This window comes from Panthera tigris, chromosome D2 (genome assembly GCF_018350195.1).
Source record: "Panthera tigris isolate Pti1 chromosome D2, P.tigris_Pti1_mat1.1, whole genome shotgun sequence".
Classification (NCBI taxonomy): Eukaryota; Metazoa; Chordata; class Mammalia; order Carnivora; family Felidae; genus Panthera; species Panthera tigris.
The window spans coordinates 46,057,899-46,072,571 of NC_056670.1; the positions used below are offsets into that span (position 1 = coordinate 46,057,899).

General features: G+C 48.6%; 1 protein-coding gene across 6 annotated transcripts in view; it reads left to right on the forward strand.

Annotated features, from left to right (window-relative positions):
• WDFY4 (WDFY family member 4) overlaps positions 1–14,673 on the forward strand; it is a 306,252-nt gene that overhangs the window by 217,688 nt on the left and 73,891 nt on the right. For all 6 annotated transcript variants that reach the window (XM_042959970.1, XM_042959972.1, XM_042959973.1 and 3 more), the window contains 3 exons: positions 2,664–2,784; positions 5,309–5,394; positions 6,918–6,980. In XM_042959970.1, coding sequence (XP_042815904.1) covers positions 2,664–2,784; positions 5,309–5,394; positions 6,918–6,980 — 270 coding nt within the window. The remainder of the gene's footprint in view (positions 1–2,663; positions 2,785–5,308; positions 5,395–6,917; positions 6,981–14,673) is intronic.

Below are 14,673 nucleotides of genomic sequence, written 5' to 3' on the forward strand. Positions count from 1 at the left end.
CAAATATTTTAGTCTGAAGTCCACTTTTACTACCAAAGACCAGGTCAACCAATAGGATTACCACTTGGTTCACTGTGGTTTCCCTAGTTAAGAATATTAAAAAGGATACTGTAACCACTGTGGCAAACTTGCATTTATCATGATAGCTGTCATGCAAAAGAGTAGTGAATAGCATCCTATAAACTGTGGCCACAGCTCCATCTAAAGAAGGACATGAATCAGCTCCTCCTTTCTTTTACCCATTGGCCTTAAGGGCCTGAACTCTGCCTTAATGCACAGAACAGGGAGAATACAGTGTTGGCAAAGAGATCCAGTCATAGCTGTGTGACTAACACTAGATAAGACGGAACTTCAACCTGGACTCACATCAGTGAACTCAGTAACGTTTTTTACACTTTTGTCTTCCTGAGCATTTGGGTCTGTCTGAGCATTCCTGCCGTATCAGGTTATTCTATCTCTACAAGTAGGAGAAAAATGAATGCATTTCCTCCTAAAAGCTCCTTCCTGAAAGCATTTTCCAGAACATTCTTCCTCACGTCATCAGTGTCTCAGAGTGCTGGGTTGCAGGATCAGTCAGCACAGAGGGAGCTGCAAGGAGCGAGCTTGCAGGGAGAGCTCTGTAAAAGCTAGTGGGTCTTTCGGCCTCAAAGGAGATAGGGTACTGATGAATGAGCTTCAATTTTAGAGTCAGAGGACCTGGGTTTGAAACCAGTTCCATGTGACCTTGGAAAAGTCACTTTTCCTCTTTGGAATGCAGTTTCCTCATTTCTGATATGGGAATACTAATGGCACATGCTCTGTAAGGAGGTTATGAGGTTTAAATTAAACAACAGACAGGATGTGCTTGGCAGGCTGTAGGACCTGATGCTTGTCAATCCACTCAACAAACATGCCCAGAGCTCTGGGGAAGATGTGGAGGGTGGAGAGCCGTGGGCATAGGTCCGTGCCCCAGGGAACTCACTCATAGTCTGCTGGGAAAAGAACCAAATGTGTGGCTAAAGCACAGATGATGTTTGCTGTGGTTCCTGCAAGTAAGGGGCTACGGGAGCACGGAGGCAACGCCACTGCCATTCTCACCAGTGCCTTGACCGGAGATGCTGGTTGACCTAAGCTGGGAGTAGGAACCAGAATTACCACCACGGCCCCATGGGGAGTCAGCGAAGTTCAGCGGAAACTCAGCTTCCCCCTGATGGCAGGGACAAAGAGCCTTAGCCGGAAGATTTGAATTAAAGCACCTAGGCAGAAGTATCCAGAACCAAAGCCACCTTTGTATTTGATCAGTTCTACAGCATTGTGGCTCAAGGCAGAGATCTGAGAGGCTTGTGCTTAGAAGGGGCAGGAGGAGCTGCAAAGGGCTGAGTCTCCATCCTGGAGGGCTGGCTGTTCAGGAGGCTAAGCCAGGCTCAGGCTGTGACCCCCCCCCCGGGAGCAGCCTCCGCTTCCACCTTCAGGAACCATTCTGCACTGTGCTCAAGGGCACGCCCTCAGCACTGCAGACGCCCGGCCACTCCCACTGACCCGTGAGTGGAGAAGCCCTGCCGAACGGTGTGACAAACCGATCTGTCTGCTTCCCCTGGGAAGGGTGGCTCGGAGGCCTGGTGTCCTGCTCCGTAGGCTGGGTGGAGAGGGCCACACTCAGAGCCGGGGTGGCGAGGAGGGGAGATAGCAGCCATCGCCGCCACCTTGTGCTGCTGCAGGGGCTCTTTCAGTTCTCGGCTCTTCATATCTGTAGTTGATACACGGGCTTCTTGGGGACTGGGGTGCCTGGGAGGCCCCTTGTTGCTCAAGTCCCCAAAAGGCATTTGATCAGAGCTTTTCCAGTCACATTCACAGTTTAACTTTGCTACATAACTCAGAAGTTCAGAAATGTAACTCTATACCTGAAATCAGTTTTATGTCTCAAGTCCCCATTCATATTGGTGGTGAAAAGCTTTATCTGGTTACCGAAAGGTGTTTCCGTTACTTGCATTGCACAAGTTGTCCCCTATGGGATAAATCTTAGTCAAATTCACAGCTCTCCCTTTCTCCCCTCTCCCTCTCTTCCCACAGGAGAGTCGTTCTGACCTCTGAGGGGGCTCCTGGCTCTGGGTCGGGGCTCTGGGGGCCACCGCTGATGCTGTGGCCAGTATCCTCCAGCCCACCAGTGCTCTCAGCCCGCTGCACACCTCTTTGGGGCTCAGGGGTTCTCTGCACCTTTCTCCCCTGGTACTCTAGATGCCATCCCACATGGCTGGGCCACCCCAGACCCCATGTTGCTGAAGCCAGGCTTTTTTATGGAGGCTCATCATCTTTCTGCCCCTGCCTTCTGGCTTGAACTTTCTCCATGTGTAATGGGGTGTCTCTTTCACTCTTCTCCACCCCCTCGACCCTACACCTAGAGAGCCTTCTTACACTCACCCCTTGCATCCTGTGCCACTGTCTGCCCTGGAGGCTGTCGCCTCACCCGGTGACACAGATGCCCCACCCTGCTCCAGGGCAAGGCCGACCCAGGCAGGAACTCAGAAAGGGTTTAGCAGGTCAGCGGTGCCAGCACCCTAGCTGGTCATGATTGCAGCACTCCTCCTGCAGTGTCTCCAGAAACATGGGGTCCGGGGTGTCACGGGGCAAGAAGGGGAACAAGCCCTCCAGAAACCCTCTCACTGCATGTCGTGTTTCCTTTTCAGCATCAGCGATCCATTCATTTTCAACATGTGCAGCAAAGACAGGTCCTCCGACCACTACTCGTGCCAGAGACATAGCTATGGGGACCTCAGGGAGCTCCGGCAGGCACGCTTCCTCCTGCAGGTATGCCCCGGGGAGGGGGCAAGAGGGAGAACCATCTTTTCATGGAAGAAGCATCTAGGTGCTATGGAGGCCCCATCTGAAAGTGTGGGACACCTCCGTGGCCCCCTGCACACCTGTGCATAGCCCAGTGTCTTTGGGACACATCTGTGAGTCCGCTGGCTGATGTTGGGCCTGGCTTCCAGGTTGGCAGTACTGAAGTCTGCTTCATTCTCTCCCCATTTCCTCCTATTTGGCTGCTGGGACCTTCTCTCTCTTACTGTGTCATTTAGGATCCAGTCTCTTTGCTTTCCTTTTCCCTTGACATGTCCCAGAGCAACCTTGGAGATGCTGGAATACAGGACAGGACAGCTCCGTTGCCCTGTGGCAGAGCTGAAGACTAAGAGTCAAGGGTCAGCCTGCCTTATCTGAGCCTGTGGACCCCTCCGCTGACCTCTGTCCCTCCCCTCTGCCCTCCGCACAGGCTCAACCATCTTCAAGCTCCTGGGCACTTCCTGGGTCAAGTGGTTTGGAGATCTCTTGATTGTCTCCTCCAACCAGGGTCCCAGAGCTTCACCCAGTGCCTTCAAGGACTCACAAGGGGCTAACAGAGCCAGTACCCTTCAGAGTCAGGGCTTTGCTGAGACTTTTCACTTCAGGTGCGAAGGGAGGAGCCCCTGCTGGCCGCAGACACATCTGGGCCTCTCCAGCCCAGCCTTACAGCATCAAAGCTGCATCCGAAGGCCTCCCAGGCATCTGGCAGAGGAACAGGAAGAGAGGAGGGACCACCCTTGTGGGAGGGGAGGGGCCCAAACCTTCTTCCACCCTTTCTGGAGAGTCTCTGTTCTGCTAAGGCCAATGGGGGATGGGGTTGGCTCTAATCAACCTAGTAATGAGTGTTTTATCTGTAAATGTCTTTGGGTCTGTAATTCATCCTGTGATCCTCCTGCCTGGGGGCCTTCTCACTATTTTCTGACACTGAAGCTCAGGGGGGCCTTTCTAGGGGGCTCATTCTCGAAAGGATCAGCAAGCTGCTGGAATCCAACCAGCCCTCTTCCTCCCTCTCCACTGATTTTGCCCACAAAGTGTTGGTTCTCATCTTGCCTGACCTTAGTGCGCTTCCTTGCAAGGACAGTAAACTAGAAGGGGAAAACTGGAAGAAGCCTCGCCCTGAGGGTTCTAGACAGTGTGGCTGGCATGGGCCTAGTCCAGACCACGGCCCTGACACTGTAGCATGTTTGAGCACAGGCGACCACGTCTTGTCTCTTCCACCATTACATATATAGCACTCAGCACACTTTTTGGCACATCTAAATACTCAAAATTATTATTTTATGATTATGTCTACCTTATAGATTATATATAGTAGCACATAGGTATCAGCAAGTGAGTTTCTTTCCCCTCAGTAAACAGTGATTGTTTCCAGATGTTCGGTTAGCCTGACAGTGGTGAAAAGGAGAAGCGGGAGAGCTTGTGAGCAGGGCCAAGTAGTGTGGGAGTTAGGGGTGGGGAAAGCTTGTGAGCATGGCCCTCATCTCTCTTGGGTTCCCCTAGGAGAAAGTCAAATCTTGGGTGCTCAAGGTTGCCGGGGGAAGCCATTACATCTGCACTGATCATCTGCTTTGCACAGTGTTTATATTTCTATCGTAGAAAAATATGCAGGGCTCCCATATGCACCCCGACCCTGTCCAGAGGGGGTTGCGCTATCATCACAAATACTTTCCCTCTGCTCCGGAGCCCAGAACTGGACTTTGGAAGCACTACCAGTCAGGTAGAAACGGGACCTGACTCGGTTGTCAGATGCAGCGCCTTCCTCCATGCCCAGCACCACCACCCCCCACCCCCACCCCAGCCCTCGGAATTCTCTCCCTGACCTGGTCTCATCCCTGAGCCTCATCCTACATGTAGACTCTCTCTATGGCTGTTCCAAGTCCGTTATTTATACAGCTTGGATGAGAAGGAAGGGAGACAGGGAGGGAGGAGGGAAAGGAAATTATGTAGAGTTCAATTAGACATTAACAAAATACCTTTGCCATGTCAGCATGGCCACATCAAAATGGCTCTGCAAAACGAGTTTGGCAAAGCACCCTGTGCCTACAGGTCTATAGGTCGACATACAGTGTTGCCCAGATTGTGAGATGCACCCAGCCACCCCCCCATCTACCCATCCCCTAATATTTCTGATGAGGTGAGTCTCTGGTTCAGGAAACCAAACCTGTGACCCAGAAGTGGAGGAGTCTGAAGGTATCACCAGGCCCTTTCCTCCCTCTGTCTATTCCTTATCTGGCTTATCCTGGGAGTGGGGCTCTTGCTTCCTGCTTCAGTCAAAGAAAGTCTGAGGCCCTCCTGCCCTCCTACCGATTTTGTGGGGACTCCCTTCATCAGTGTCACTAAAGTCTTTGTACCCCCTTAGAAGGTTGCAAGAACCAACCAGAAAGGGTTGTCTGACACAGAGAACCAAATGACCCATTGCTAGTGGCTCTGTGGCCTGGGTTTCTCCATTTCAGGCAACTTCAGTAGCAATGAAAGGGGTTTCTCCTCTTTATAGGACATTGCCCTGGAGCTCTTTTTCCAAAATGGATATTCCAAGTTTCTTGTCTTTCACAACAACGATCGGAGTAAGGTCTTCAAAAGGTAAGGGTTTGAAAATCCTCCTCGGAGAAAACTGATCATGAATTGAGAACAGGACAAAGACAGCTCAGCTCTGTTCTCAGGAGAACTGTTCTCAACCCACAGCAAGCAAGATTTAGATCAGACATGGGAAGAACCTATTGACATACGGAGCTATTGAATCATGGAATGAAGTTTAGAAAAAGATGCAGAAATGCCTTCCTTAAATCCGAGAAACAGGCTCCATTTCATGGACTGAAGTGGTTTAGGACAGTAATGACTAAAGGGGGAAAAACTTGTGCAGACACAACACATTTAAGAAGCTGGCTGTTTAATGGGCCTTCCAGAATTTTCTGGCTTGGCTTTTTAATTTTCCAAATAATTTTTTTTGGCTTAATCTTTTCTTTTTGATCCCAGTTGCCAATTTTAGTTGTTCCAATTTCATATTTCACTGGAAAGAATTCCAAACAACTGATTTCCCACTTCTTCATGGAACATCTTTTTTCTTTCTTTAAAGAGAGAAGCCTGCTGTTTTAGTTTAACTTCTTTCTTCAAATAGATTAATGAATCAGTCCAAGAAATCTATGCTAGTGTTTAAATTTTTTTAGTTCTAATGGTTCTTTTTTTTTCATTATTATTGAAGTTACAGATAAATAGATCTGTGGAGAATCTAGAAGGGCTGGAAAGGAAAGCAGGTTCCTAGCCATAGACAGACAACACAGAGAGTGTATTAACAGAAGTTGGGGGAGGGTATGTTCCGCTCCACTTTGGGTTGGGAGTTCTGAGGTGATATTTGACACCCCCAGTCTGGGAAGCCCCATTTTGTGCTCAGAAGTTCTAGCCTTGTCTTCCTGTTGGCCCTGGCCAGTCACTGGCACTCCAACCAGCTGCTGGGTCCAAAGGGCAGGGCCAGAATGGAGAAAACAACTCCTGCAGAGAGGCTGTTTGCGCCAGCTCTGGGCACATCTCCATTGACTGTGAGCCTTCCTCTGAGGCGCCTCCAAGGGGCGCTGTTATATTGCCTCCCAAAATTTTCTTCAAGTTCCATTTTAGACACAACCGAGGAGGTAGATAGTGCCAGGCTGTACCTCACATCCATTTCTCCCTGTGATTTCTGTATGTTAAGCATAGTTTGTCACAGTTAATCTAGAAGTTTTCTATATCCCTCGCTCAGGCAGTGAATGTTGGCCATCCCCTCCATGACTTTGCCTCAAGGAGCCTTAAATTAGATGGCATTTTCAGTGGTTGCTGGAATTGGCAATGGGAGGATTGTCAAGTGCCTGGCCCAGAGGAGGTATCCAAAACACATACATGGCTTTTATTGTAACTATTGTTTTATTACCATTTTTATTAAGGCCAGAGTGTATAATGCCAGGGGATGCTGCCTCAGAGGTGCACCTGGGTCTGGTGTTCATTCCCTGGGGACAGGATGGGGTATGGGAGGGGCAAGTCTGCACCCTGCCTCTTGACTGGCACCAAAACTGTCTCTCTGGTGGTGGAAGAGTCTTGACTCTGCTGCTGGAATGATCTTTTCCTTTTTTGTTTAGCTTCTGCTCTTTCCAGCCCAGCTTGAAAGGGAAAGGCATCACGGAGGAGCCTCTCAATCTAAGGTAATGGCACAGGCAGGAGCCCAGCCGTGCTCTCTGGGCATGGTGCTGGCCTTGCTTGGATTGTCTTCATTTGTCTGATCCTACCGTAAAGAAGCATCCAAAGATGCATCAATCCGCATTCTCCTCCATTTTTCTCCCTCCCATCCCCACCCTCTCCTCCTACTCCTGGAGTTCCTTCTGCCAATGAAACCTCTACAAACAGACTTGGAATTTCATGTGCTCTGTGGCGTTTTCAAACCAAAATGCAAGAAGCGGCCCTCTGCCCACGGTGGGTGGGGCAGGTCACCTGGTGTGGTGTCAGCCCAGGCTCAGCCTTGGTGTCAGGGCCCCAGGGAGGGGGTCGTGAGCAATCTCAGGTTTGTCCCTCCTATATGAGACTCTCTGAAAGCTCAGAAGCTAAATTAGCAGACGGTGGAATGTGAGGCAGATAATAATTCATGAATCTGTGATATGGAGCATCCTCACCGGGGAACGGAAGGCTGACAGCCTCCTCCCAAGGCCTCCGTTTACAAATACCCGCTTCTCTGGAAGGCTAACTCGGGATTGGTGAGTGCTTTTATTTCAGTTAGGAGTGAAACTGGAAGAAGAAGGTGTTTCCTGGTTTTTTCCAGGAGTATGACGGATAGGGTAGAGAGGGGTGTCCCCAGGAGTGGCATTCAAAATATAGTGAAAAAAAAACACCAAAAAACCAAAATATTTGTAATGACCATGGAATGGGTACCACCAAATCATGCACAATGATTTATCAATAGCTTGTTACATGTGGTGGTTGTTGTCTGACAGAGCAAAGTACTCAAAACCTCCCCTGTCCTTATTGAGTTTACATTTTCTTTTTTTTTTTATTTAAAAAAAATTTGTTTAATGTTGATTTATTTTTGAGAGAGACAGAGACAGAATGCAAGTGGGTTAGGGGGCAGGGAGAGAGGGAGACACAGAATCCGAAGCAGGCTCCAGGCTCCGAGCTGTCAGCACAGAGCCCGACACGGGGCTTGAACTCACGAGCTGTGAGATCATGACCTGGGCCGAAGTCAGACGCCCAACCGACTGAGCCACCCAGGCGCCCCTTGAGTTTACATTTTCTTGAGGAGGACCAAAGAAAACAATGTAAATGAGTGAAATATAAAACCTATTAAATAATGAGTATAAATATTAAAAAAAAAGTTGGTAGAGGGAAGGGTTGAAATCTTAGACAAGGTGGTTAAGGGAAGCCGTCACCGAGAAAGCAATATTTGAATTCAGATGTGAACAAAGTGGGGAAGGGAGTTCTGCAGGTAAACGGGGAAGGAGCATTTCAGGCGGAGCGAAGAGCAAAGCAAAGGCCCCGAGAGGGAGCACGGTGGGCTCAGCTGGGGCCAGAGTGCTTGGGGTGCAGGGAAGAGAAGGGAGAGGGGTAGCAGGAGCTGCTTCATGCAAGCCTCAGGAGCTCCTGCTAATGGCACTGGCCTTTGCTCTGAATAAGTGGGCAGTATCAGAGGAATGATGTGACCCAACTTAAATTTTAAAAGAATCACTCTGGCTTCTGTGTCAAGATGAAGCGTAGCCGGTCAAAGGCAGAAGCTCGGGAGTCCGGTTAGGAGGCTTGTGCAGTCATGTGGCTGAGAGATGGTGACGGCTTGGAGGGAGGTGGGGTGGCAGGAAGACGGTTTGCAGGGCTCTGTTTATGGACATGTTTCGAAGGTACATCTGCTGGGATTTGTTGACAAAGCAAGTGTGGGGTGTGTGTGTGTGTGTGAGAGACAGAGGGGACTTAGAGACCAAGGCTTTAGGCTTGAGCAAGGGGGAGATGAAATGGGAGCACCGCAGGAAGAAGTACTATGGGGTGCGTTGCTTATCAGGAGCTGAGTTGTGGACATGTTAATTCTGAGATGCCTGTCAGACACCAAGTGGAGGTGTCCTGTAGGCCAGCGGGTGTATAAGTTTAGACTTGAAGGGAAAGGTCCAGGTGAGATGTAAATTTGGAATAGTATCTAAAGCCGTGAGCCTGGCTAAGATCACCAAGAGAATGAATGCACATGGGAAAGAGGTCTAAGGACTGTGCCTTGGGGTCTGCCAACCTTTAGAAATGAAGGACACAGAGAGGAGCCAGCAAAAGAAATTCAAGCTGTGGCCAGGAAGGCAGGAGGAGCTGCAGGTGTGGAAGGTGTCCTTTAAGCCACGTAGAGTGTTCAAGGAGGGAGCGGCCAGCTGTGTTGGTGTCCAAATGTTATTGGCAGGCCAAGCAAGAGAAGAGCTAAGGAATGACCATTGAATTTTGCAACACGGGGGGGGGGCACCGATCACCTTCGAAAGACCAGTCGGAGTAGCTGCCAGTGGAAGCCTCCCTTTAGTTGGTAGATTTAGCGGGGAGGTCCAGGGCGTGCCAAGGGATGGTCCAGCAGGCCGGGGCAGTACTGGGCAGGTGGAGAGGGGGGTAACTGTTTACAAACTGGAATGGACATATCTCAATAGTTCAACAATGGTACAGTCCTAACTGTGCATATTAGCTCAATATCAGCCCTGGCGACCTCATATTATTTCTGTTTCATACAAACGTTAATGTCCACACTTGGATTTCTCTGCAACGTTTCAGGGCAGGTATGTAAAGCCACTTCAAACTAACTGAAGCAGAAAAACAGATCCATCACCTCATCTCCCTGGAGACCAACAAAGGTCTGGCTCCAGGCACGGCTGGATCTCTGGACTCAATAAACCCCACCCACTGTAGCCGTGTATTTCATAGGGAGGATTTCCCTTGAGTTGGCTCGGTTCTTGGCAGGCTGTCCAAGCATAATGGCATCAATGTCCCCAGTAGCTCCAGGCTGACAGTCAGTAAGTTAGGAATTCTACCATATGGGAGTGCTCTGTCCCAGTAATTCTAGCAAAAATCTCAAAAATAAGTTTCATTTGCCAAAGTTAGGTTAGTGCCCATCCCAGAACTAATCAAGTGCTTTCACGGGCCAGATCAGTGTCACGTGCCCACCCATCTTCTGGGAGTGGGATCAGTCCCACCCAGCAACGTAGACCAGACTGACAGGGTGGTGGTTCCCCAAGAGAATCAAGGTTCTGTGATGACAAGAAGGATGAATCCTGAGGGGTGAGCAAAGAAGATGGCCGTCGACTGCTCATGTGGAGAGCTCCCGAGGGACTACAGCACTTCGCTGAACCCATTTGTCTCTGCAGATCACCCTCCTATAAATTATGCCTGTGATATCACTCTGTGGGCATGCAGCTGTCCCCACAGCTGTGAGCCTCACTCTGTCCATTTCGATACCGTTGCTCTCAGAGTCTTAGAGATGCCTTGCCCCAACAATGCATACCTATGTCCACACAAGTAAGCTTCTGAATTTCTGCCTCAGGACTGGGGAGGGCAGACATAGGAAGAGCAGAGGGAAGAATACATACGAGGAGCTCCACTATGGAGCTATGGCCACGTACATACGTACGAGGACCTATGACCACTAAGTTGGGGGTCTGTACAAAAGTGACTGCCAAGTAGGAGAATTATTGGCCCAGAGGTGAGTCAAAGGTGTGGAAATTACTCATCACTCATTCATAGGGATGACCCTAGACACCAACCTGTGTACCACCTTGCACATGTGGGACAACCAGGCACTGTGCTAATTTTATTTCCATTTTATTTATTTTCTCCATGATGGCTATCTGAGCCATTGGATCAGGATCTTCTGGGGCCATTTCACACCTGCCTGGCACAGCCCTAGGACAGCTCCAAGCATGGAGACCCTTGGGAAGTATAAAACAGGAAAGGTCTGGAGTCAGTTGGGAACAATGCATAGCGTGCCAGAGAAATGCTTACATAAGCTCGTGGAAGGCATTCGACAAAATGAGGAAGCCCCAGTGGGAGCACTGGTCCTAGGCTCTAGGCCCACCCAAGCAGCCAGGGACCTGGTGGGACTGTGCTGCAGTAGCCAGCAGTGGGCTTTGAGATTGAACCAGTTTGGGCTTGTAGTAGGTGCTCAATAAATACTGTAATTCCTGTGCTTAGTTTTAGCACCACATGTTTATGGAACATTTGATTAAAAACAGGTGGCTGTCTGTGCTCTCAGATCTTGTGCATCTCTCCTTTCCAGTCCACCTCCCACCAGCCCCACTGTACCATCAGGAGTTTCAGAGAGGGAAGACAACAGTGGTGCCCAGGCTTAGGAGGGCTTGGCTGGCCATTGTCCCTACGCATAGAGAAAACCTGATGATTTTCCATTTGGATTACATACCATGAGTCTTGAAGTATCCCCATTTGCTTTTTGGACATTCTGATGAACATGAGCTTCTCATCTCTGATAGAAGTGTGCGGTCCATTCCGAGAGTTTTCAACTAGCCCAAGAGGCTTGGCCTGTGCTGTGGGTTTTGTATCTTCAACTCCCAGCTCTCAAAAGCTGATTTGGCCCCTCTCCAGGCCATTCTACATACATAGGAAACCAGAGCTTTTGGGTGCCAGAGTTCTGCCTGAATTCCAATGACAATGGCTGCCTCCATAACTGAATTCTAAGGAGGTTCTGTAGGCCTGGATCCTAAATGGGAAATACTTGTAAAAGCTGGATGAGCCTGGGATCTGTAATCCATCTCTGTGTCCCCATGGTACAAGACCAGAGCATTCTAACGGCAGCAAGGTGGCATAATCAGATATAGATATTCATGGAGTGTAAGACTCTGGAAGCCTCCAGGAGTTTCTTATATAAAGTCAGCTAGACACTTGGCCAGCCAAGTTTCTGACAGCCAGAAAGCTCCACAACGTAAGACGCAGGCAGGCTCTGCTGAGATGTGAGGAGGACCAGTTGGAAAAACCGAAACAGTAGCTGAAGTGACAGGGAAAGGGCAGCTGGTTGAGAATGTATGTGAGTAAACACACATCCTCACACTCGTTCTCTGTAACCTCCACAAAGGGCTGCAAACAGCTTCAAAATTAAATGCAGCACCAGTACACCATTCATTTAGAAATGACCCCAAAGGTGCACCTGGGTGGCTCAGTGGGTTGAGTGTCTGACTCTTGATACTGGCTCAGGTCATGATCCCAGGGTCGTGGGATCAAGCCCCATGTCGGGCTCTGCACTGAGCGTGGAGCTTGCCGGAGATTCTCCCCCACAACCTCTCTCTCTGCCCTTCCCCGCCCCCCACTCTCTCTCTCTCTCTCTCTCGAAAAAAAAAAGACCCCAAAATTCCTTTAAAGGAGACAAAAGTAGATGTGAGTAGGTTAACGAACAACTAGATCAGGTAAATAGAGTGATCTAGTTACCTAATTATCCTGACACTAGGGAAAAAAATGCAATTGTCCTGGGTTACATTATTTTCCAGGGTGAGAAAACAAGAAACAGGGGACTTCGTGAACTCTTTTTTTTTTTTTCTAGCAAATACTTTCTCTTGGCATTGAATGTTAAATTTGTCCTTATCTAAAGGGTAGTGGGTACCAAAGAAGGCAATTCCCTTTTCACATGATATGAAAAAAGAGCCCTGCAGAATAGAATCTTCTCTACTGATACTCTGAAAAAGTAGGGCCCTAACATTTGGACTTATTTCTGTACATTTCTTTGGGATGCCCGTGTGATCTGGATCTGTTATGTTTCTTCCCAGTGGTCTCAGTTCCTGTTGAGCCGAGAATTTAGAAAACTCTCACCGAGATGAGAAAAGGCTTGGATGGTTATCTGGTTCTTCCCTTGGGTCTCTGCTGTACACAGCACACGCTTTTAAATGGGCTAGAGGCATCCTTCCATAGCCACAGTCTCTGACGTATCGGAAATGCTCCCTTGCCGTGTCATCAGGGCAAGGTGTCCCTGGGCTGGAGGGGGCTGTTATGTGTGTGGCAGGCTTATCTTTAGGACCTGATTGTGTCTGCGTATTTGTAATTTCTGAAGTGTTCTCTCGATTGCCTAGCTTACTTAAATATAATGTTTACGAGAAAATGCACTTTTTGGCACAAAGTCCTGCAGTGGAGGGTTGTTGGAGTTTCCTTTATAGATTCCCTTTGAAAAATAATGCAAGACAAGAGTTCAGAAAAACACCCATGAGAACTTATCAATTCCCACGAGATGATGAACTTTCTTGATAGTCAGTCGTACCCTCCAAGGCCCCACTGCTAGCAGCGTGGAGGCTAAAACTCAAGTACCTGTCCCCCCCATGACCGTTCCTTCCGTCCTACTCTCCAGAGATCAACGCTGTTGACCAGCTGGGAGGCTAGGGGTCTGTCATGTGCATAGACTGCTTTGATAAAGATAGGTTCGGCCCCATGGCTAAGTGCAGGAACATGCCCCTTGTTCTTGGGAAAACAGCCCCGGGAGGGCAATTGCTGAGACTACACCACTCAGACCCCGGGGGTCTAGAGCAGAGTTGCTGGAACCGGAGGTGAACTAAACAACCTGGTGGTATAACCAATGCCCCCGCATTGAGGAACTTTTCACATGGTTGGCTCAATAGGCCACGAGCAGCTGAGCCTGGTGGCCTCCAGTGAGCGCTGCCTGGGTCACGCGCAGACCTTGGTTTCGGGCCCCGTTCACGTCAGTCTTCTGTCTCTTGCTCACATCTCCTCTTTGCCATACCCCTGGCCATGACCTCAGACCCACTTCTAGGTAGAAGCGTAAATCAAGCCTCTCTGTCTACCCCAAGCTTGGCCCCTTTGTCCTTCCAGCTCCACTTAGTCACGTTGCTTGCATTGGACCAAAGGGGGTCGGGGAGGGGGGGTGAAAACCTAGAACTGGGAAGGGAGAGACTCGCTGGCTCAAGGTCCCCCACCCAACTTGCTGCTTGTGCCCAGAAACCACCAGAAAACCTGGAACATGGGTAGAGAAGGCACACATTTTCTTTTTATTATTTGTAGCATCTTTAAGCATAAAATCAACAGTGGATCATTTTAGATTATCTGGTGAACTGAGGTTAAGGTGCTCTTTCTCCTGAAATGCCTTAGCTCTTTGGGATGGTTGCAGAACATTAAGCTTGTCATATTTACTCATAAATTAGCACTTGGCTGATGTACAAGGATCTGTTTATTGCTGCATCTGGGCTGCAAGATTGTTTAAAAAATTTTTTTTATTTTAAAATAACTATAGATTCACAGGAAGTTGCAAAAATAGTACACAGAGTCCCGGTACAGCTTTCTCTTAATTTCCCCTGATGGTTGTTACATCTTATGCAACTCTAGTACAATTTCGATACCAGGAAATTGACATTGGTACAATATGTGTGCATAGTTCTGTGTCGTTTATCGTACGTGTGGATTCGTATAACCACTACCACTATCATCATAATCAATTGTTTTCATCACCACAGAGCTATCTCTTGAGCTACATTTTATGGTCCTGCCCACCCTGTACCACCCCTCATCAGCATTAATGCCTGGCAACCACTGATCTGTCACCTCAATCATTTTGTTCCTTAGAGAATGATCTAAAAATGGAATCATCGAGTATGTGACCCACAGAAACTGGCCTTTTTCACTCAGAATAATGCTATTGAGATCCATCCACATCGTTGGATGTATCGATAATATGTTCCCTTTTATCACTCAGTAGTATCCATGATATGGATATACCGGGGTTTGTTTAACCATTTGCCTATTGAGAGAAATTTGGTTGTTTCTAGTTTGGGGCCATGGCAAATAAAGAAGACTAGTTACATTTAATATAATTATTGAAATGTGAGGACATAAATCTGCTGTTTTATATTTTGTTTCCTTGTTTACTTTTCCCCTGTTGTTCATTTCTGTTTTTTC